This window comes from Balaenoptera borealis (assembly GCF_965194805.1).
Source record: "Balaenoptera borealis genome assembly, chromosome: 18".
NCBI classification, from domain to species: Eukaryota; Metazoa; Chordata; class Mammalia; order Artiodactyla; family Balaenopteridae; genus Balaenoptera; species Balaenoptera borealis.
The window spans coordinates 25,450,023-25,475,652 of NC_138877.1; the positions used below are offsets into that span (position 1 = coordinate 25,450,023).

The 25,630-nt window shown below is 35.9% G+C and overlaps 1 protein-coding gene across 1 annotated transcript in view; it reads right to left on the bottom strand.

Moving 5' to 3' along the window:
• Positions 1 to 25,630, bottom strand: part of AKAP11 (A-kinase anchoring protein 11) — a 53,456-nt gene that overhangs the window by 20,352 nt on the left and 7,474 nt on the right. Inside the window, exons 2-7 of the mRNA XM_082365763.1 lie at positions 16,874 to 16,983; positions 12,724 to 12,840; positions 9,981 to 10,028; positions 4,280 to 4,414; positions 2,619 to 2,883; positions 1 to 2,060 (exon numbers count right to left, since the gene is read on the bottom strand). Coding sequence (XP_082221889.1) covers positions 1 to 2,060; positions 2,619 to 2,883; positions 4,280 to 4,414; positions 9,981 to 10,028; positions 12,724 to 12,840; positions 16,874 to 16,933 — 2,685 coding nt within the window. The 5' untranslated portion in view covers positions 16,934 to 16,983. The remainder of the gene's footprint in view (positions 2,061 to 2,618; positions 2,884 to 4,279; positions 4,415 to 9,980; positions 10,029 to 12,723; positions 12,841 to 16,873; positions 16,984 to 25,630) is intronic.

Genomic DNA, 25,630 nt, shown 5'->3' on the forward strand with positions numbered 1-25,630 from the left:
AGTTTCATTTACTATTGTATGCACCACTGCCACAGAAAAATTGTTAATAATCACAGGATCACTCGTTACTTTTGAAGAGCTCTCCATTTCAATATCATCATTAGTTGGTTTAACATCATTCTGGTTACCCGGATGGTGTTCTGAAGGTAAACAAATATTCCTGAGACAAGCTACCTCCTCTTCTTTGTTTTTTGTGGCAACCCCTGCTTGGGTAGAACCACCATTCAAATTACTATCATCAGATGATGGATGAGACTTTGCCTGATACATATTAGATGAAATATGATATGGGAGAAGAGCACTTCCTGCCAAGGGCACTGGTATAGAAGTAACAACTCCAGAAGTACAAAACAAGGCCTGTTGTACTGTGTATTCCTTTTTATATTCCTGCATTGGTTTTGTCACCATAATTGTTTGACCATTAAAAGTAGGGGAAAATGTAGACGTCTGTGTCGATGGCACTACATTTTCTGCACTCACATACTTAATGTTATCTGTGGAAACACTAACTGCTGCCTTTGTTGTGAAGGTCACGTCAACTTGAGACAGCTCAATGAACGCTTCCTGTATTACAGATTCAGACAAATCTTTTGCATAGGACTTCACTACTTTGTCTTCATAGTCAAATGACCGACGCTGTGGAGATGCAGGTGTTGGAGGATACGAAAACTGACACACTTCCATGATGCCTTCAAAAACAAGTTCTTCAGCAAGATCTGCAGCAAACCTAGCAACAGTGTTTGTAAAGATCTGCTTCTTTACATACTGTAAATCTTTTAGAGCATTTGTGAAAGCTTCACTCACCAAAAAATTAGCCAGACCACTAATGGCACATTCTTTCAACGAAAACGCACGCTGCCTTCTCAGTTCATTAAATGCCATCTGAAAAACGGATGATGTCAATTTGACGGCTAATTGGCACAAAGCATTGGTACATGAAAAGACTCCTTTCTGTAAGTCTTTAAATGCACTGCCAAAACTTTTCTCCACAAGATCTGCTGCAAACTTCTGAATGCTATCTTTAATCATTGAGGATTTATTTTTAGATTTACTTTTTTGATCAAGGCTTCCACACTTAAGAGCTACCATTTTATTTTCTCCCTTTTTAATACCATTAATGTTGGATGTTGCATTTGTATGTTGGGTATAAAGAACCGAGCCCAGTACTTCACATGAAAGGCTATCTGCGTAATCTTCATAGGTATAATACACAGAATCATGATTTTCATGAATCCTATCTTCACCAATATCTGTTTGGCAAAAACATTCAGCAGAAGTACAGCCTCCAAGAGGACTAAAAGCAGAGGATCGAATAGGGCTAAACAAACCACTGTCTTCCCCTGATGCCTTCACTGGGCGGGGAGAATCTGGAGCATCACACAGGTTACTGTAAGGGGATTCTGGTTTACGAGGAGTTGGCTTCCTAACATTAGCTGGGAGAGCTGGACGATCAAACTTGAATTTTTGAGGATTCATTGTAGTGGTTACAGAACACAATTTTTCATGTTTGTGCCCTTTTTTTTGTGACAGCTTCCCTATGGCAGGATCTTTTAGAAATGGACAAGCAGACTCCAAAGTCTGTTCTAGTTCATCAAACTGATCAAAACTATCGAAAAACTCACTTACTTCTGAGTCTGAATCCTCAATATCATCTTTCATCACAGGAATTTTAGGTAACTCAAGTTTTGCTTTTAAACTTTTTTGATATCCTTCTTCATCCAAGAAAATAACAGGACTTGGACTTGAGCATTCTGATTCAGACGAGTAGGCAGGAGAAGAAGAGAACAACTGTTTCTGCACATCAGCATCACTATCTTTATCTGAAGCAGTGGATGACCTATAGAAACTCCTTTGGACCCAAGGCTCAGAAACTGATGTCGTGACTGAAGGTTTCACAGAAGGCAGTTCTTTATGTCCCAGAATACTCATTAAAGAAGCAGAAGGTTTAGCCAATGACTTCTGCCACCCAGAGCCAACCAGAACCCTGGTTTCTAAACGGTGACCAGAAATAGTCTGTGAAGCAGCATCACACTGGCTCCTTAGTGCAGTAATGTTTATTCCTACAGGAAAAGAATAAAATGATTATTCTTGAACAGAATTTTTTAATTAATTTAAATCAATGGGAATAAGTAGACTTGAAGCATGAGATTATTTATTTGTACTGTATCTTCTACACTATATTGTTTAACAGGTTCATCCCAAATCATACTTAAAAGCAAGTACATGCTTTATTTTACCCCACATCTGGGAATACCTGGTCTACAGAATGCCTAGCACACTGTCGCATGTTAGAAACACTAATATTTAGGTGACTCTGTCAGCTAAGTCTGCTCAAATTTGAACTTAGGCATGTTCCAAACGCTTAATGTAATAAGGGAAACAGTACTTGAACAGTACTACCTAAATAAGAAGAGAAAGAACAAAACTAAAAACCAGATAACGATGAACTTAAAATCACAAGGAAATTAATTCCTCAATCAGAAAAGAAGATTTAGATGCTTAAACCTGATCAAATTTCAAAATAAATTTCAACTGAACAAGTCTGCCTTAAAACTTTTAAAACTGAACTTTACACCTTAATTCTCTATTTCAAGAAAAAAATCTAGTAAAGAACAAACCATCATTATATGGCTTTGAAGTCTCTTCCTCCTCTAAGTGCTCAAAGGCAGTGACAAAGTCATCTTCGATGGAAGATACTGACTGGTTAGTATCGTCATCATCTTCATTAGTGGCCTCAAGTTGGCACTTCTGATGCAAACATGTGTCCAGGGTGTACCTTATACCCATAGCATATTTACTTAGGAGACTAAAGATAAAATCAATTCTGAGTCTTGGTAATGTAGATGACACTCTCATGACACAAAGCATTCCAGGACAATGACTCTTGGGAAAGATAAAAGATGATAAGAATAATTTTAATTTCAAAATATATTATACTTACAAGACATATTACCTGGAAATGAAACCTAGAAATAACATGATCCCATTTTAAAAAAAAAGAAGAAGAAGAAGAAAAGAAACACATGCATCCTGAAAGGCTCCCTGGTTTTGTAATGTTTAATTCTTTTCCTCATTCTTTCTCTACAATACTTCTCACTTCTCAATCTCTTTTTCTCCCATCTTTCTCTTATCCAGGTATTCAAATTCTACCTATTCTATCTCCTTAAACCTGCTATCCATTCCTTTAACAATTATGTTTTCCTGTATTATTGTACAGTCCTGTGATTTTTCTTATTTAATCATTCACCTAGTTCAACAACTACACTGTAAACTGCTTGAGGACAGGAACCAGGTCTTAGTCTTTCTGTATCCCATTTTCCCATAGCTTTTAGTATGATACCACATTCTCTCCTATCATAAAAGGATCATCCCCTCCTTTTACCTAAATTCCCCTAGTATTTCAATTTACAATAATGTTTATAGCTTTGATTAAAAATAGAAGTCGCCAGATTTTTCCATATTATTTTTAAAAATGTAAATATTGACAAATGACTTACTCAAAAAACTAGAAATTAGATAAAATAGCTAATCACCTCTTGTATCCTAGCAAATAAAACAAAGTAAGTATAAATGAAAAATATAATTAAGGAAATAAAGAGAGCAGTTCTACTTTTATCTGTAAATCTCATAACGAACACAGTGGTATTTTATACTTCAGGGAATAAGTAATTCAAATTTTAAATACACTAATAATTCAATTTTCAGGAGGGAAAACATGCAATTCATTTTTCTTTGAGGTATTAACAACAAAGTAACACTTAATAAAGAACTAAAAGCTCAATGTCACAAAACTAATGGCCTTTTGGAAATGATGACATTTTCGTTTATAAACAAAGAACATATCTTCAGATATCCATTTTACATGGAATTTTTTAAACAAGAAAATGAGTTAAAGTATGTTCTCTAAAACATACAGCACAATATTTACACAAATTTGAAACTGGAAATAAGAGGGAAAAATTCCTATGACTTAACACACAGGTAGCAGTTCAAGAAATCCAGAAACAATCAAATTTTAGAAAAAAATTAATATGTACTTGCATACCACTTACAGAGCTTCACACATGGAAAATCTAATTTAAAGCTATGACCAAAATTATTTTACCCTTCAGTGATTTCAAAGATTCTTGAGTTAGATTTCTTATGAATCATATTTCCTTGAGATGGCATTAAACAAAAAGAAACTTCACCCAAGCATTTAAAAGTTTAATACACTAAATCAAATGTCACTGTAAAATTTGCCAACAAAAACTCATTAGAAATAATATATAAAAGTTACCTGGTTTAGAGGACCATTGTTTATATCTGATGATTTATTTATATCCTTCATACAAATAATTTCATTTTCATTTAGACTGCAGAAGTGCAGTGAATTCAGAAGATCTGGGAGTTCCAAAGAAACTGCAGCCAAATCCTAATTTAAAGCAATAACACAATAAATAACACTGTAGCATAACACTTTTGTTAAAGTCCCTATAATGTGGCCTTATAAAAAAACATAAGGTCTACTGGTTAATAAATTTTCCACTTCATAATAGTTAACATACGCAGTTTACTGGCCACAATCAATTTTGTAAAAACTCAAAAATAAAATGTACTAAAATATTTTTAAATGACTATTTCTGTAGCCTTTTAAACATAATGATACCAAGCTATAACAAAATTTTACAGGGTTATCTCACACATCCACGACAATTTAGGCATTTAATAGTTTTTAGCTGCAAATGTCAACCTGCAGTCCTAAAGTTTAACCATGGAATTTTTCTTTTTTTTTGGTTTGTTTTTATTTCCATTACTCTAGGAGGTGGATCAAAAAAGATCTTGCTGTGATTTATGTCAAAGAGTGTTCTTCCTATGTTTTCCTCTAAGAGTTTTATACTGTCCAGTCTTACATTTAGGTCTCTAATCCATTTTGAGTTTATTTTTGTGTATGGTGTTAGGGAGTATTCTAATTTCATTCTTTTACATGTAGCTGTCCAGTTTTCCCAGCAACACTTATCGAAGAGACTGGCTTTTCTCCATTGTATATCTTTGCCTCCTTTGTCATAGATTAGTTGACCATAGGTGCATGGGTTTATCTCTGGGCTTTCTATCTTGTTCCATTGATCTATGTTTCTGTTTTTGTGCCAGTACCATATTGTCTTGACTACTGTAGCTTTGTAGTATAGTCTGAAGTCAGGGAGTCTGATTCCTCCAGCTCCGTTTTTTTCCCTCAAGACTGCTTTGGCTATTCGGGGTCTTTTGTGTCTCCATACAAATTTTAAGATGATTTGTTCTAGTTCTGTAAAAAATGCCATTGGTAATTTGATAGGGATTGCATTGAATCTGTAGATTGCTTTGGGTAGTATAGTCATTTTCACAATGTTGATTCTTTCCATCCAAGAACATGGTATATCTCTCCATCTGTTGGTATCATCTTTAATTTCTTTCATCAGTGTCTTATAGTTTTCTGCATACAGGTCTTTTGTCTCCTTAGGAAGGTTTATTCCTAGGTATTTTATTCTTTTTGTTGCAGTGGTAAATGGGAGTGTTTCCTTAATTTCTCTTTCAAATTTTTCATCATTAGTGTATAGGAATGCAAGAGATTTCTGTGCATTAATTTTGTATCCTGCAACTTTACCAAATTCATTAATTAGCTCTAGCAGTTTTCTGGTGGCAGTTTTAGGATTCTCTATGTATAGTATCATGTCATCTGCAAACAGTGACAGTTTTACTTCTTCTTTTCCAATTTGTATTCCTTTTATTTCTTTTTCTTCTCTGATTGCCATGGCTAGAACTTCCAAAACTATGTTGAATTATAGTGGTGAGAGTGGACATCCTTGTCTTGTTCCTGATCTTAGAGGAAATGCTTTCAGTTTTTCATCGTTGAGAATGATGTTTGCTGTGGGTTTGTCATATATGGCCTTTATTATGTTGAGGTAGGTTCCCTCTATGCCCACTTTCTGGAGAGTTTTTATCATAAATTGGTGTTGAATTTTGTCAAAAGCTTTTTCTGCATCTATTGAGATGATCATATGGTTTTTATTCTTCAATTTGTTAATATGGTGTATCACATTGATTGATTTGCGTATATTAAAGAATCCTTGCATCCCTGGATAAATCCCAGTTGATCGTGGCGTATGATCCTTTTAAATGTGTTGTTGGATTCTGTTTGCTAGTATTTTGTTGAGTATTTCTGCATCTATATTCATCAATGATACTGGTATGCAATTTTCTTTTTTTGTAGTGTCTTTGTCTGGTTTTGGTATCAGGGTGATGGTGGCCTCATAGAATGAGTTTGGGAGTGTTCCTTCCTCTGCAATTTTTTGGAAGAGTTTGAGAAGGATGGGTGTTAGTTCTTCTCTAAATGTTTGATAGAATTCACCTGTGAAGCCATCTGGTCCTGGACTTTTTTTTGTTGGAAGATGTTTAATCACAGTTTCAATTTCATTACCTGTGATTGGTCTGTTCATATTTTCTGTTTCTTCCTGGTTCAGTCTTGGAAGGTTATACCTTTCTAAGAATTTGTCCATTTCTTCCAGGTTGTCCCTTTTATTGGCATAGAGTTGCTTGTAGTAGTCTCTTAGGATGCTCTCTAGTTCTTCAGTGTCTGTTGTAACTTCTCCTTTTTCATTTCTGATTTTATTGATTTGAGTCCTCTCCCTCTTTTTCTTGATGAGTCTGGCTAATGGCTTATCAATTTTCTTTATCTTCTCAAAGAACCAGCTTTTAGTTTCATTGATCTTTGCTATTGTTTTGTTTCTATTTCACTTATTTCCGCTCTGATCTTTACGATTTCTTTCCTTCTGCTAACTTTGGGTTTTGTTTGTTCTTCTTTCTCTAGTTTCTTTAGGTGTAAGGTTAGATTGTTTACTTGAAATTTTTCTTGTTTCTTTAGGTAGGCTTGTATAGCTATAAACTTCCCTCTTAGAACTGTTTTTGCTGCATCCCATAGGTTTTGGGTCGTCGTGCTTTCATCGTCATTTGTCTATAGGTATTTTTTGATTTCCTCTTTGATTTCTTCAGTGATCTCTTGGTTATTTAGTAACGTACTGTTTAGCCTCCATGTGTTTGTGTTTTTTACGTTTTTTTCCCTGTAATTCATTTCTAATGTCATAGCGTTGTGGTCAGAAAAGATGCCTGATATGATTTCAATTTTCTTAAATTTACTGAGGCTTGATTTGTGACCCAAGATGTGATCTTTCCTAGTGAATGTTCCATGCGCACTTGAGAAGAACGTGTAATCTGCTGTTTTTGGATGGAATGTCCTATAAATATCAATTAAATCTATCTGGTCTATTGTGTCATTTAAAGCTTGTTTCCTTATTTATTTTCATTTTGGATGATCTGTCCATTGGTGTAAGTGAGGTATTAAAGTCCCCCACTATTACTGTGTTACTGTCGATTTCCTCTTTTATAGCTGTTAGCAGTTGCCTTATGTATTGAGGTGCTCCTATGTTGGGTGCATATATATTTATAATTGTTATATCTTCTTCTTGGATTGATCCCTTGATCATTATGTAGTGTCCTTCCTTTGTCTCTTGTAACATTCTTTATTTTAAAGTCTATCTTATCTGATATGAGTATAGCTACTCCAGCTTTCTTTTGATTTCCATTTGCATGGAATATCTTTTTCCATCCCCTCACTTTCAGTCTGTATGTGTCCCTAGGTCTGAAGTGGGTCTCTTGTAGACAGCATATATATGGGTCTTGTTTTTGTATCCATTCAGCGAGCCTGTGTCTTTTGGTTGGAGCATTTAATCCATTCACGTTTAAGGTAATTATCGATGTGTATGTTCCTATGACCATTTTCTTAATTGTTTTGGGTTTGTTTTTGTAGGTCCTTTTCTTCTCTTGCGTTTCCCACTTAGAGAAGTCCCTTTAGCATTTGTTATAGAGCTGGTTTGGTGGTGCTGAATTCTCTTAGCTTTTGTTTGTCTGTAAAGCTTTTGATTTCTCCATCAAATCTAAATGAGATCCTTGCCGGGTAGAGTAATCTTGGTTGCAGGTTCTTCCCTTTCATCACTTTAAGTATATCATGCCACTCCCTTATGGCTTGTAGAGTTTCTGCTGAGAAATCAGCTGTTAACCTTATGGGAGTTCCCTTGTAGGTTATTTGTCGTTTTTCCCTTGCTGCTTTCAATAATTTTTCTTTGTCTTTAATTTTTGCCAATTTGATTACTATGTGTCTCTGCGTGTTTCTCCTTGGGTTTATCCTGTATGGGACTCTCTGCGTTTCCTGGACTTGGGTGGCTACTTCCTTTCCCATGTTAGGGAAGTTTTCGACTATAATCTCTTCAAATATTTTCTCTGGCCCTTTCTCTCTCTCTTCTCCTTCTGGGACCCCTATAATGCGAATGTTGTTGTGTTTAATGTTGTCCCAGAGGTCTCTCAGGCTGTCTTCATTTCTTTTCATTCTTTTTTCTTTAGTCTGTTCCACAGCAGTGAATTCCACCATTCTGTCTTCCAGGTCACTTATCCGTTCTTCTGCCTCAGTTATTCTGCTATTGATTCCTTCTAGTGTAGTTTTCACTTCAGTTATTGTATTGGTCATCTGTTTGTTTGTTCTTTAATTCTTCTAGGTCTTTGTTAATCATTTCTTGCATCTTCTCAATCTTTGCCTCCATTCTTATTCCGAGGTCCTGGATCATCTTCACTATCATTATTCTGAATTCTTTTTCTGAAAGGTTGCCTATCTCCACTTCATTTAGTTGTTTTTCTGGGGTTTTTTCTTGTTCCTTCATCTGGTATATAGCCCTCTGCCTTTTCATCTTGTCTATCTTTCTGTAAATGTGGTTTTTGTTCCACAGGCTGCAGGATTGTAGTTTTTCTTGCTTCTGTTTTCTGCCCTCTGGCGGTTGAGGCTATCTAAGAGGCTTGATGGGAGGCTCTGGTCAACCATGGAATTTTTCAAATGGGATTCTTGCCTATAGAATATACTTCTTTGGAGCTTAAGTTACATATTTATAAAATCCAAGTCTATTTTTCTGCCTTTCCTCTCTAAGGTATTATATCAGACTTTACTGAAAATTTTATGAAGATGTAAAGGAAAAGAAAATGCCTTTTTTTTTCTTCTCATTTGCCCTTTTTATGTAACTGTTTTGCCCAGTTAAAAGAATTATTAACATCTTTGACCCTTCGTAGGGTATTTTTTCCTGGTTTTATCAGTAATTCTTAAAGAGGAAGTAGAGTATGAAAGAAATATTTTGGATACTTCTTTCAGCCTTACGTTCTCGGGACTATATCTTCTCTTGTGCCTTCTGTCGAAACTATTTCTTTCAGGCACAATCAAGACACACTGCAGAGTTTTCATTCATCATCACCTGATATGCATTATCTTTATAAATAATGCAGTGTTGCTTCTTCTACTAGGAGATGCTTTACTGCCACAAAAGGAAGCACGGCAATCACAAATTTTAAGAAGCGGTACGAGGTGAAAAAAAGTACGCCTACCACATCTACACGAGCTTCAACTCCTCTTCATGTAACTGTGGAGCTTTCCTTTGCTGATCCTAATCTCAACTGTCAGTCCCTTTATAAACACCTGCCTAAATCAAACAGGCTAAAATTTTCACAACTTTTTACAAATTTTATCTTTTAAATTTAACTCTATCTCAATTAAAAACATAAGAATATGACTGTTGAAGTTAGATTATAAAAACATCAAAATAAAAAAATAAACCTTTCAGTCTACATTATGACAGAATGGAGAAAACGTCAGCCTGTGGTTTGCAACCTTCTCAGATAAGTGACTTTTGTGGTCTCTTAACCTAAAACTGCTTTCTGTCATAACAAGGACGCTTGGTGAAAACACTAAAAGTGAAAATGTCCAAGGCACACTCAAAAATTGATCTCAAAATGTCATCTTTTAATTTTAAATAGGAATGATAACAGAAGAGTTTAATGTAAATTTGGGGCTAATAAGGCAAAGTTTCCATGCTCTTAAAATTTGTTCCACATAATCTCTCAGGGCCCTTTCCAGTTCAATAAATCGACCATACCTGTATATGAGCAGCATCTGTTTCTTCATTAAAATCTAGAAATGTGACCTGAATAAAAAAGGAATAAAGATCCATTAAAATTTTAAAGTCTTGTCTCAATTAGACTGTGACAGAGCTGAGAAACAGCAAAAAAAAGCACACAAAGCATTAAAATGCTGCTGTCGTGGACAGGATGATTAATTTTTTCTAAGATGATCACAAAGTTTTTTCACCAAAGATTTGACTCCAGAACTGAGGTTCCTAAACCTCCCCCACAGCCACTTCATTAGCCAGTTCAATCAATTCTAGTCCCCAAACATATCTCACATGTACCCACTTCTCTCCATAGCCCCTGATGCCACTTCTCACCCGTGCACCTCCAATCCTCTCCCACCTGCCCCAGGAATTATCCTGTCATTTCCCTGTCGAAACCTTTCCAGGCTTCTCAGTGCAAAGTCCTAACACAGGGCCCAAGGCTCTGGCTTAGCTGGTGCCTTCAACTTTCCCTCACTTGCATTCATACACATGGGCCCCTTTCTGGGTCCAGAACACGCCAGAACATTCTTGCCTAGGGGCTTCAGAGTGGTGCCCTTTCAACCCGGATCTCTATTCCATGGATGTTTACATGCCTAGCTCCTCCTCATTCTTTAAGTTCCAACCTAAATGTCACCTCCTCAGAGAGGTCTTTCCTGGGCACCCCCAAGGCTACCTCCTGATTGACTCTTTGGGATATCATCACTTTTTTCCTTCAATGCCTTTACACAGAGATTCCTCTGCAAAAGTTTATGTAAATTAAATTACTGAAGAAAATCTAATGGCCTGAGGAAATGTCACATTATTAAGTAAAAAGGACAAGTTACAGAAATATGATATAGACTATGCACACAATTTCAACCTTATTTTTAAAAACATATGCATGGAAAATAATACTGGATGATAATATACCAAATTATAAGCAGTGATTAACTCTCAATGATGGAATTATAAGTGATCTTATTTTTCTCTACTCTTTTCCCCCATGGTTTTTTCTTTCTTAATTCACAGGATTAATGATAGTCATTTTCTTTTTTATGCTTTCAGTATTTCTTATTTTTCTATATGGATGATGTACACTTTTATAACCTGAAAAAGTATTATTTTAAAAATTTATATTCCCTTTATGTCTTTGACATCATAAGAAGAAATTTTGGTCACTTGAAGATAGACTAGTAAACTGTCTACTAAGCAAGTACTGTGACTAAAAATATGAAGCACTTAAATGGCAGCAATACAGGTAATCAACTCTCAAGCATTAATGGAAAACAGCATAGTTGAAATACAAAGCAACACTCAATATACTTTAGATCTCTTTCTGATAATTAAAAAGCAAGTCAGAATCTTAGATTATTCCAGAATCTTTATTCTCATTAATTATGGGTACTACTTCACAGAAACGTTACAGTTAATTTCCAGGTGCCTAGGTAAGTTATTAACCTGCAGGAGCCTGTCTCCTCACCTATAAAACTTAAGGTAACACACCTCCTCTCCCACAGTTGTGAGGATTAATTAGATAATGTGAAGGAAAGTGCCTAGCACATCATCGGCACTCGACAACAAAGAGACACTCAAATAACAAGTTTCCTTCCTTTCTTCAAAAAGATACTTGGAGATATCTATAGCCTAAAATGAGAAATTCCTTCTATTCTTTCAAGTTTCCTTTTACTGAATACAAAAGAGAAAATAAGCTGGCATAGAGTTTTGAAGGTGCCAGGAGAAGTTTGAATTTCCCATTGATTAAGGAATGTGGGCTCAGAGGGGCACTGTGTAAGCAACTGGAGAGAGACGGCTGGAAAACTGTTTGAGGGCAGAGGACACAGAAGACTTGTCACGCTTGGCAACAGCTGAGGAGATTAGGAGTGGCTTGGCTTTACTAAAATAAAGTAAAAAAGGATAAAAAAGAGGAGAACAGCCAAGAGCCACAGCACTGAGCTGATACAAAAAGAAGAGGCACAGGTCAGAGACCATTACAGGGTCTGAAAGGTGTGCTCACCATCCTATGGAACCACTTCAAATACAGTTTCTCAAGGAATATGAAAGAAAATCATTCCCAAAAATAATAATCAAGATTTTTTATTAGAACCCTGATTTCAAAAAAATTTTTAAATTCACATATTTATTGGTTTTGAGCTTCAATGGCCCAATACCCTATCTCTCTTCTTTGGTAACATAAATGTATTGATCGACTATGGCTATACTGTTGAAAAAAATTTAACTCCTTTTTATAGTAATAAATTCAAACAAAGGCTGGAAACGCTGATGCAACAGAGAAATAGATGAGCAAGTAGTATATCGTATCCGTAAGGTGGTAAACATCTTAATTTCAAAATAAACGTACCACTACTTTTTCATTTTGAACCAAAGCACTGAATTTAAACAACCAAGAAAACAATAACCCAAAAAATAAATATAAGAAATAAGTATATATTTTGTTTCAGAGTAGAAAATTTTAGTATGAAAGTCCCAATTACTGAACATAGCAGAAATCATCTAATACAGTGCTGTGTGTCTGATGAGTGGCAGGTAATGCCTGTGCAGTGAATTAAATGTGCTCATTATAATACACTAATGTTAGCAGGTATTTAATATTTAAAACAGGTACTTCTCACGCATGTATTAATGTGCAGAGATTTTAGGCATTCTAAAAATAGACGATGCAGTTCTACAAAGATACATGAAAATACATTGTGCTGCATTAGGAAAGGGTATAGAGAGTAATCTGTCAAACCTCAGTCAAACTGGCATGTTCATCCTGCTTTAAACAGTCCTCTGCTGATACACTGCATAGTTCCTTCTCACTCTGCAATAAAGACTTTACGGACTGGAACACATCTTCACTGAAGCTCTGAAAATAAAAGATATTCTTAATCTACTTAATTCTAAGACAAGGTAAAAAATCCTGGTGATGGATTAAATGAAGAGTCACTAACTTTCCAATGAATATTCACTGGAAACCTTTTGATGTAACAGAACTCAACTCAGCTGAGAGGAAGAAAGAACAAAAGGCTAAAGTAGAGCTCGACGTGTTCAACGCACACATGCCACAGCCCAGTCACTCAACCCACTGGAGACCACGAGGCCCTCAGCCAGGTTCTCTCACTCTCACCCTGCACTAAAACCTAACAGATCACATGTCTGATTTCCAAGTCACTGGCAGAACAGGAGCAACAATTTATATAAGGAGACGATGTGGAAGCTAATAGTAAGGTATGCTAACAACGTGATGACTCTCATAACAAAGTTGGAGATGGAAAAAAAGAAAGAGATAATAACTCAAAACAAGGCTTTTCAGGGGTCTTAAAGCAGCTGTATGATGAAAATGAGGGAAGGCATTCCAGACTGGAAAGAGAAAGATGTCACAAGTGCAAAGAAACAGAGGGAGGAAAAAGGTACATTAAAAAATGGGTATTAAATTTGGACATAAACAGAACATTAAGTTCTCTCTACCTTCTGATTTGTTGATCTGCTCTTCTATCAGAAATGTCCTTACTCCCCAATGTTCCCCTGTAGAAATCCTACCCATCCCAAGATCTGTGAAGATTTTCCCATCCCTTAGTCATAATAAATCTCTAAGTTCCTACTGTATTGTTTGCACATTAAGATCATTTAACCTATATCACAACATGTTATAATAACTGCTTTCATATATAGTCTTTCCTACCCATTAAACCAAATTACTGAGGTCAGAGATTGTCTTATACTCTATTTATTTCCCCAGATTTCAGTACCTCACATACAAGATGCACTCAATAAATGTTCGCTAATTTTAATAAATTAAAAATTAGTGGAAATCTTATCTAAGAGAAGGGATGCAAATATGAAATCAAAGCAGTTAAGAAAAAATGCAATGTTAAATTTGAACTTTCAATATGAACTCAAGATTCTTCAGATGTATGTACTACATTTTCCCATTGATACATCATAGAAGCAATGACCCTCAGTAGCAATGAGCATACCCAGCACACAGATTTTGACTTCTAAATACCATTCACCAATTAAAAGAACTAGATCCCCCTTGACAGAATGGCTGGTTCCAGGTCGGAGGCAGAAATGTATGAAGTGTGGCTGGGACATCTTATTGTGAAAGAATGCAAGGACATGCAGATTAACTGGGTTATTTCAAAAGAACACAGAAGCCAACTTGAAGGAATTCCAATTGGCCAAATTTGGGATAATCTGAGCATCAAAAAATAAAAATGATAATGGAGTATAACAACTGAATTTAAAAAAAAACTACAAGTCCATTAAAAGAGACAGATAAAAAGGGTGGGGATTGGGGGAGTGCGCTACTTTACATTAGAATGCTGGCTAAGAGATATGAACAGAATGACAAAATTTAAAAATTCCGTTTGTAACTCCCTCCAATGTAATTACTGACTTAGGAAAGGATCATCAATTACCCTAATCCACTGGGTTAAAAGCTATTGGGGAACAAGATACACTGTTCTGCAACATCACCTTACATATTATGTATTAATAGTGTTAATTACAAAGGGATTATGTGTCTTTAGATTGGAGATACCTGGTGGTTACAACTTATCTACCTGGTCAAGCCTGGCACTAACAATATGCACCGCCTGCCTGATCTGACAGAGCGGAATGACCACGACATCATCTTTGAGGTGTTCCTGCTGAACCTAACCACAGGGAAAAACAAATGAACTCGGAATATGGGAATGTTCTACAAGATAACTGGTACAGACTCTTCCAAAGATTTGCCATCATGAGAAAAGAATCTAGACCACTGAACTGGAGCAGACTGGGGGAGACCAAAGAAACACAATACCCAAACACAGAGTGTCAACCTCGCTTAGATCTTAGGTGAGAGGCAAGGAAAAAGTAACAAGGATACTTGAGACAGCTGGGGAAATCTGTGCATGGACAGCATGTTAGACAGTGTTACTGAATTAACGATTTCCTGAGGGGTGGTAATAATGCTGATGTTCTTAAGAGACGCATGCTGATATATTAAGAAGAGAAGTAAAATAATGTCTGTAGCCTACTCTCATTTAGTTTCAAAAGGGAAGTGTGTATATATGTACACACACAGAATGGGTGTGGCAAAATGTTAACAGAAAGTAAATCTAAGTGAAGAGTATATGTGGTGTTTATTGAACTGTTTTTTCCCCCAATATCTGAACATTCAAAAGTTTAAGTGATTCTGTTTTCATTAATGAGTGGAAGTTTTCAGGCTAAGATATGAACATGAACTGAAAAAAGGAAAACATATGAAATGTGAAATCTGAACATGAGCAATCACGATAAACTCATGACAGTGAAGGAACAAAGCACAGATCTTGATTTCTAAATACTATTCAGGGGTTCTTTGGAGAAATAGCCCATTCTAGGTCCGAGGAAGGTAAAGTAGAAAGTGAAACTGGGTCAATTTTGTCCTAGAAAGCAAGGAAGCAATCAAAGAATTATGAGGCTGTGCATAACACACACATAAACAGTATATAATATTTACATTCATGTATTTTTATCTAAAAGGGTTTCCAAGTATTCAAGTGAATTCAAACCAAATCTTCATCATGGGCCTAATATAAATAATGATCTGAATAAAAAAGACATTAAATTAATAGTATAAAGTTTCAGCTGCAGCCTAATTCCTTATCTCAGGAATATATTGGTAAATTCAAGTCAAATAGGTAGGTAGTATAATGTCTGAAGAACAAGATCACTAGCTCACTACTATATTTTGTATATATGTATTTCTTAGTTCTAATTATTAATTTAAAGCAATCAGTACAATTTAAATATTAATTTAAAGCTATGGGTCCAATTGCTAATCTGAAAAAAAGTATTATATACTCTACTTTACAGAAAGTGGAAATAGAGAAAATAGTTTTTATTGTACTTTTTTCAAATTAAAAAGGGGACCTACTAAGTTTAAAGGTACCTGAAAAACACATGGGGCATATTACTTAAAAATGTAATTACTACACTGTTCCAAAATAAGTTTACTTTCTGTTTTCCGACTCCGCCGGCACCTTTCGATTTGACAACCACTCTCTTCCAGTTAGCAGTCAAATCTAAACATTTCTCAGATCTCTGAAGAAATGAGTAAATAAACGAAAAGGCAGGCCTAGCAGCTTACAAGAACACTAACAATTAGAAGCTGGAAAGAAGATGTGCAAAGGAGACAAGTGTTATCGTAAGAGAGAAGAAAAGAAAGAAGCTGTAACGAAAGAAGTCAAAGGCTGTCTTAACATGTAAGGACTTGTCAAGAGTGTCATATGATGCAGAAGATGAAGCTAAAAAAAGGGTTCACCAAGACTGCTGACCATCCCCCAGTATTCATCCTCCCTTTCTGCCTTTAAGTAACACCCTCCGACAGCTTTAGCAAAGACAAAAATGTCAAGAAATGAAAGGGTAACCAAATCGTCTCAAGGGAGGAAAGAGAGAGGGCTCTTCCTCAGACAAGAAAGCAGAAGCAATCAGGAATCACATTCAATTTGCTCACTACTGATTATCCAGCCCATACCTAACACGGGGCCTGGCATATAAGCAGCACTCAAATTTATATTATATTTGCTGAGTGAATGAATGGATGGTAATATTTTGGGGTAAAGTTAAAGCTGTATAAGGAAAGTCACACCTGATGCTCATATTGCTAAAAAGAAGAGAGAAAACTATCTGCTGAGAAGAAATAGGGAGACGTGATCTTTGGGAAATAAAGTTCATTGTCTTCATGATTTCATATCACTATTTTCATATATGCCAATCTTTTCAGTATTTTATCGTTATTCAATAATAAGATTCATTTTAAAAACAAGAATACCATAGCATAGCTGCTTAACAAGACTTCAACTTCAAAAAAACTGATCAACATTTTTATTAAAACTATCACTAAAAGGAATCCAATATAGTGAACTTACTTTTCTGACAGATGCTCTAGTTTTCATGTGAGTGTTTCTGAAAGTCTGGAAGGTCGCCATAACTATATTGCTGTTGTAGGTAATCAGTGAAGAGTTAGTCCACAAAAGACCTAAAGAAAAAAGATGAAAAGAAAATGACTATTTTATTGATCTTAGTGATTCAAGCAAGCATTTTGTCCTAAGATAACTTCTTTAAATTCAGTCATTTACAAAAAAAAAAAAAACATAAGAATTCTGAGACGTAAAAATTTATTAAGCAATCCAACATGAATATTTGAAAAATACGAATATTGGCACCTTAACAAGATACCAAATTATTACAAAAATCTTTTTAGGTTCAAAATTATTATAAACTAGTTTATCCTTATCTAGTCAATCTCACTGCCCTTTTTTATTACAAATAAGAAAATATTTGAAAGCCTCAATAATATTTCAAAAGCCCTTTAAAAATCTAAAGCAGAGAACGTCACAAAAAGAATCTCAGCCTTCTTGCCTCCTAAAAGTCACTCTATCCCTACAGCAACTGTGAATGCTCTAAACATTCTTATTTCTTGGGCAGAAAGGTTTAATAATAAACAAATGAGAATATGAAATAAACAAATGAGAATATGAAATCTGTACATATCAAATAAAATCAGATAAAAACAAAGCCCTTATATAGGCATCTCAACAGCATACCAATGACGAGAGTTCAAAAATATCCAAGTTAAATGATTAATACCGTAGTATTTAAAACACATGCACAGACATGTGTTTATACACACACACATACACACCCTCCTTGGGAGAAACTCTGAAACTAAGTCTCAGCTTTTTATCAATGTTTTAATGAAATATCTTTTAGAGCTTAAATCAACCTGGGCATTAACCACTCAATATCCACATCTGACCACAGTAACTTGTTCCTTCATTCAAAATCTACTTGCACTAGATGCTACAGATACAGAGGAGAACAAGGCAAATATAGCCCATCTGGATCAGAGTCTTACAAGGGAACTGTTTTATTACAGTAAAGGGTAGGAGTGAGAATTGAATACTAAATCACTAAACACTAAAAAAATTGAATCAATAAAGATTTGAGAAATGGCTAATTAGTTTCAATCAAACTGGTCTTCTTAAGAATTACCTAGTTGAGGTTTTCAAGACATTTAGTTAATATCAATTTATACTATGAAGACATTTATAGGCAAAAGCAAACTTCAACCTAGTCCCCTGCAGAACTGAAAAAAAAAAAAAAAACTAAACTAAATTTTAGTGGAGTTCTAATTTTATATTCTTCCACAACAGAGATAAAACTGAAGTGTGTGTACAGGCAGGTACACATCTGCACCTCCCTTTAAGATTTCTATATTCTGATTTTTCACAAAGAATTCTATTTTTTAGACAAAAAATTCCTATTCTATTCTGAACTAAGAAAAATCCTAGTGGTCTCTTTAACAATAAAATTTGATTAATGACTGGAATTGAAGCAGAATTGTCAGAAAGGCAAAGGAGGTCCCAATAGCACAAGATAAAGAACCATACACCAGGATGCAGAAAAGTAGCATTTGTGTCCCTGTTGTACCTCTCATTAGCTTTGTTTCCTCTAGGTAAATTGCAATATCTCTGCATCTGTTTCCTCCATGTATATTACATGGGTGTGTCTATTATGTATATTACCTCGATGTATATTACCCTACTTACGGCACAAGTTTACGGTAAGAATCAAATGGAAAATTTATATGAGGCACTTGAGAAACCACAAAACATAGGTAAAAGGAAAATTAAAATATTTACTTACGGACCAAAATGATCAAGAGGACCAAAATTCTCAAAACAAGGTGTAAATACACAGGTTTATGTAACCAAGGCAAGAAAATAATTCTTTTCTTTGTCCCAGGCCAAGTCACTCTCCTTTTTTTTCCCCATACAGTTCTCTTCAGCTGCCAAAAACCCTCAGGGGCAAGTGGACTTGCCTCAAACTTCACATAAAACATATAAAATATAGAGGTCAACACAAGGGTGCCGGAAAAGTCAAACACTCAAATTCATCTCCTGAGTAAACCGGCACCACCTTTCTGGAGGGCAATTTTGTAACGCATGTCAAAACCCTGAAAATATTCCTAGCCTGTGACACAACCATTCTACTTCTGGGAATTCATCAAAGGAACTGATGCTCCTGGAGCAGCGAGGGTTCTAAGGAGAGTTTATAATGCACCAGTTGCTGTGCTAAGAGATTTCCTTGCACATCTCATTTAATCCTTAGGACTGGCAGAGCAGTACTCCAGTTCTACAGTGAGAAAAACAGAGGCAAGAGGAAGGGGTTAACAATTCACCAGGCCCACACAGTAAGCAGTAGAGGGCTGAGATGCAAATCCAAATCTTCAAATTCTAGCACCCAGGCTCTTACCCTCTTCTCTGTAGTGTATACAGGCTTGAAAAGCTGTTCATCACACTTTGTAATAGAGAGAAATAAGAAGCACTCTAGATGCCAGAAACAGGAGAGAGACTGAATTACCTACAGTGCACTCCCGCAGTGACACGAGGGCAGCCATTACACACAACTTGGAAGGACAGAGGACCAGCACACAGAGCATCTTTACTTTCTCAGACCCCTAACTTTGCGGAGAGGGCAGAGTTGGGAAAAGAGATGAGAGACAGCAATGGCCTTTGCAGCTGCTGACTAAAGTCAACACGAGCAAAGATTAAACTCGAACTCACTGGAGGCTTCACCAGGCAAGAAACTACTGACCCGTTACCTCACCTGAAGGTGGAGGTGCGACAGGCCAAGCCCCTGAGGGAAGAAACAGTCACACGGAAGTAGGGGAAGATCAGAGGGCCCTGATACAACATCCCGGATCTGACACCTCAAGCTACCCCACAGTTCATTACCTGCAATATTCCTGAATAGCCGACCTAAATAGAACACCCTTTTCAAAGCTGAGTACTAAAGAATCCAGTATGGACCTATGAAGAATCATTTAAAAACAAAACAAAACCAAAAACCACATAAGAGATATACTAAAGAAAGAAAAACACTCCAGACAAATATACTCATGCCACCCGAAACTCACATTATCTGTTTTTAGAATAGTACCTAAGAATTTATATTAATAAAAAAGAAACTAAATTTAATTCCACGTTTACACTCTGCTTCACTCATTGAAGAAAAATACTTACTGAATCCTACTCCATAGCTTTGTGTTCAACTTAAAACATAAGTAAAACATTAACCTCACAAAGAAAAAAAACCTGAGAGAATATCTACGCAACAGTCCATAAAAGTGAATCCAGCATGAGATGACATGACATACTTCTGATTAAGCAAAGAAACAAAAATCATCTTTGAAAAGACACAAAGGCAGATGGGGGGAGAAAGTAACACAGTAGGGTTCCCTCACCATCTTTTATAATTTGAGAGAATGTAGTTTTAGACAGATTTCACAAAAGGAGTAAAAATATAGTATTTTCCCTTGGAACACCTTTATGTTACGATAATAAACTTTTCACTTAATGCTTTTTTGTTTGCTGTCCCATTCTTGGTGAGTAAACAAGAGTCCTAAATAGGGAATAACTAAGGGCGTTTCCCTAGAGTCAAACAAATTAAAGTGAACCTGGATAATTTTTTAAAAAGCAGATCAGAGACAAGAAAGTACAGATGGACAACGCAGACAACTGAAAAGTAAGCTGCTGGAGCTCAGGAAAGCCACAGGATATAAAAACAATACCATAAAATAAATGAAATCCCCTGAGAAGCAGCAAGAAAGCAGAATACATATTACAACCGAGAAAGTTTTAAGAAATATCACAGAATGTAAAAGAAAACAAATGTAAGATAGAGAAACAATTATAAACAGTAAACAGGTATTGGACACTTTGAATAAATTACACCTACCCCTTTGGTCCTGCGATTTCACTTCTTAAAATTTATCCTACATGTGTACTTGCACAAAATTCACAAAGATATATGTGAAAGAATATTCACTAAAACAAAAAAGAATGAAAAGCTAAAAATAACCTAGAAGCCCATCAATTCAAATAAATTATAATACTTTCATATGACTATTACCCAGCTGTTGGAAAGAGAGCAACACATACTGATGTGACAGTATGTCCACAATATATTAAGGGAAAAAGCAAGTTACAGAACAATGTAAATAGTGTGCTACTTGTGATTTTTTTTAAAAAATTATATACACACACAACTCTGACACTCGTGTGTGTGTTTGTACAGGCCTAGGAAATACTATGACAGATATAGACTAAACTCATGATAGTGGCCACTTGTGACAACTAGGATTTTTTTTAATGTCATAAAATGTCAAATACCTATAATATGGAAAGATGACAGATTATTAAATAAAATAAGGCAGGTTCCAGCATGCTCACATTATCCCATTTTGTGTAAAACCTCTATGACTACATGTGTGCATTTATATAATACATGCAATATAAAAGAGAACATACACTAGATGGGTATAAACATTGATTTTATCTGGGTAGATGCAATTACGTGTGTTTCTAGATGTGCATAAATTCTTTTATAATAAGAAAAATATTTCCAAAGTCTTTCCTCTCCTCTCCTCTGGCCTAAGAAGTATTCAGGTCAGCATCATATATTTCTTGATCTTTTTTTTTACCATGAGTTAACGGAGCCAAGGACTCCCTGAAATTCCTTCCTAGCACTCTATCAACAATACTGTCCTATTTTGACCCTCCTCCTCCTGCACTAGTTCTCTGACTTCAGTACCTGTATGGATCAGCTTATTTCTATTACCTCCCTCCAACAAGATCTGAATTCAGGAAGTCTACATGGAACCCAGAAACCTGTATCTTTTACAAGTACCCTATGTGGTTTCTGATTGAGAAACAGCTATCTATCTCTTTAGCCATTACATTAGTCTCCTTCCAAAATTCTTTCATAACTTGTTACTCAATGACCAGTAATTCTAACCTCCTCTTTGGTACTCATTTTATTTAGTTTTCCAAGGATACTCTATTTCTACCTCTGGTTTAACTATACAAATAACTCCCCAATATATATCTCCAGTTCAGTTCTTGCACCTGAGTTTCAGTTCCTTATATCCAATTTTTATTAGATACCTCCAAGTAAATATCCCAGTTACTCCAAAATTAGCATGTTCAAAAACTGAATAAAACTTTCCTCTCTAAACAATCTCCTCCTGTTTTCTCTATATCAGTAACAGCCAGTAAACCAATCAAGCCAGTAGGTCTTTCCCTCAGTCACTACTGACTATCACATCTAGTCAATAACCAAACCCTAACCCATCATCCTCCTAAACTTCCCTCAGATGTACCCTCTCTTCCATCAGCTGAACTGCTACTTACTCTTCATACATCAGTTCAAGGACCTCCCTTCTTGAGAACGCTTGCCTCATCTCCTGTATCCCTCCTTGCCAAAGCAAGTAGCCAACTCCTTTATGTTCCCAAAGTGGTTTGCCCTTTATTCCTTTGATGCCATTGTTTGCATGCTTCCCTCCTTTTGTGAGTTTTGAAGACAAAAGTGTTTTTTATTGTATTTGTATTCTAGCACAGTAAGCATTCAAACGTCCGCTGAATAAATAAAAAGCAATTATTTTTAAAGAGCAAAGTTGACCTTTAAATGTTGGAATGGACACTTCTACATTTAATGAATTACTTGTGAAAATATAATTAAAAGTTTCCAATAATTTCTACTTTTATAATATTTATAATAAATGCTCCAAATACATATTTTGGCCCAGTCCCAAATGTCCAAGTGTTAAAAATATTCTGTTCAATATAAGTACAACTAAACAGGGCAAAATATATGAAATATCGCTTTTCAAACATCCGACAAGAGACAATGCAAGACTATGATCCCTGAGAGAAGAGAAACACTTCCAGGTCACAACACAAGGAGAGGAAAGCTAAGCAGTCTGGCAGTCTCACCGAGCTGCAGAAACAGAGGTCACAGTTTGGGAAGGCCAAGGTGGTTAGAATTTGCAAGGCAGATATACTGGAGGGAGAGCTCAGAAAGAGTGAGAGCTTTAGAGATCTGCAGGTGGGCTTCCCTAGGGTCCTTGACCGAATGTTGATCTGTGCCAAGTAGCTGAGGTTGGGGAAATAACTTCTAGAGAGCAGTAGGCCAAACAATACCTGGAGCCAGACAGGGCTTGGGAATAGTCCGCATTCCCACCAACCAGAGTGGGAAAACTTTGTAATGTATCAGGTAATCGATGGACTCCTCAGAAGGGAACTGCTTTAGCTGAGAAACTAAGTCAGCACTACGCTGAAGGCTGTTCTGGACTCACCCTAACAAAGCTTAAAGGCAAGCCTCAAAACAACCCAACAGATTCCAAATAAGCTACCTATACACCCCAACTAAATCCAACACTCCTAAGGATTACAACAGAACTGAGCGAGCAACAGCATAAATTCAATGACTGGCACACAGTCAAAAATTATCAGGTATACAACAGAGGAGATAAATATGACCCATAAGCAGGAGGAAGTAAGTCACTAAGTGCAGATCCAGAAATGACAGAGATGATGGAATGAACAGAAAAGATGTTAAAACTATACTATTGGAACAAATGTGTTCCATACACTTAAGAAGGGAGAGGAAAACATGATCATGATAAGGAAAGGAACAGAAGAGGGAAGACACTCAAATTGAACTTCTAGAGATGAAAATAAAATACATACCAGATGCAACAGCAGATTAGATACTGCAAGAGAAAAGTTCAATGAATTTAAAGACATAGCAATAGAAACTATCCAAAATGCTGCACAGAGAAACTTAAAAACAAACAAGCAAAGCAGCATTGATGACTCACTGTAAAAGGTGAATAACTGGAATCCCAAAAAGTGTGTGTGGGTGGGGGGGAAGGGGGCAATATATGAAGACAAAATGGCTCAGAATTTCCCAAAGTTGATGAAAACCATAACCTGATAGATGCAAGGAAGATTAACAAACCCTAAGAAAAATAAACATGAGGAAGACCACACCAACATACATCATAACCAAATTTCTGAAAACCAGTGATAAAGAGAAAAATCTTAAAAGCAACCAGACAGAAAAGTACACATTACATACAGAAGAACAAAAACAGACAACAAATTTCTTATCAGAAACTATGCCAAACCATAAAATAAGACAATGGAGCAAAATCTAAAAAGAGTGTCAACCCAGATATCTATTCCCAAATATCCTTCAAAAATTAAGGCAAAATAATTTGAACTAAAGGAAGCTGTGAGAATTCATCACCAGCCAACCATCACTAGAATCACTGTTTAAAAAAAAAAAAGAAAAAATTCCACTGGCAAAAGAAAAACAATATCAGATGGAAATCTGGATCTAAACTAAGGGTAATACCTCAAAGGGTCAATATGAGGGTAATATAAAAAAATATTTTCTCCTTTTTTAATTCCTTAAAGAATAACTTTAAACTGAAAATAACAATGTAATATGGGGTTTAGAAGTAAAGTGTATGATAAAATAACACATAGCATGTGGTGTGCTGGAATTGAAAAGATATTGTCCCTACACTATACAAGAAGTGATACTGATAAGTTACCTTGTAAACCCCAGAGCAACCATCAAAAACAAACCAGAGTAATACCTAATAAGCAAACAGTGGTGGGAAAGGGATGCTATCCCTTTTTTGCAGATAAGGAAGCTGAGGCTCATCTTCATAGGATGGCTATGAGAATACAATTAAATAATGCATTTAAAAACAGTACCTCATATAGAAGGAACGGAAATGTTAGCTTCTTCCTTGGGTACAGACCTGCTGTTTAACTTATAAAATCTAAAAATACCACAGCTATCAGTTACTACTTTGTTTTGTCTTTCAAAACAATAGTCAATCATGTAAAAAAGATGTGACTGTAACCTAATTGATTATCTATTAAGATATTTGCTTCTCTATAGTTTCCTGTATACCAAAAATAAACACAACTTAAAAAAAAAACCCTAAAATATTGAGGCTGTGCTTTCAATGTGAATATGCTTCCTAGAAGGTAGAGTAATAATGTTCTTAACCTTATGCATAACTCCCACCTACAAGATTATTTTTAACAAAAAATATGTTCAGAATTTTAACTCAGGAACAGTTTTCCTTATCAGTAACATCTGTGATGCCATGACTCTAAGAGTATATTGCTGAAAAGGCATTTAAGCAGCTCTTGCAAATAGTAATAAGGCTCTATCCTAAGCTTCCAGCAGCAGGAATGAGTGAACGGATCTGCTTTGCAGATGGTCCAGTGCTCGGCACATAGGAGACATTCTAAAAGCCTGTGCAGAACTTATTAACCGACAGAATACACAAGGCATAAAAACAGGAAGACTGTGAAAGATAATTTCTAGGTTTCAAGCTTGGGGAGCTAGAAGAAATAACTGGCAGACAGCATTATTTTATGTCAAGGTACTATCCAAAGGGTACCTAAAAAATACATTCAGTTGGCGTGGTGAGAGCTAGAGATGTTACTCTAGGAATCATCCGCATATCCAGAGCTTGAAAGCTGATCCTAGAGACAGGGAAAAAACAGAGGATCAAGAGAGAACCTAAGAGGACAACCATGATAAAGGGTTCCTGGCAGGTAAACAAAGAACCACAAATAAGTGGCAGTCAAAGCAGATGAGGTAGAGATTTAGGAGAATTTAGGTGTCACTGAAGTCAAGAAACGGTTTTAAGTATGGAGTGGTCAGCAGTAGACTTGTAAATGCCTGATGGCAGGAATGATATCCTTCCTTCTCGAAACGCTGCAGGAGTCCACGCCACAGTGCCTGCCACA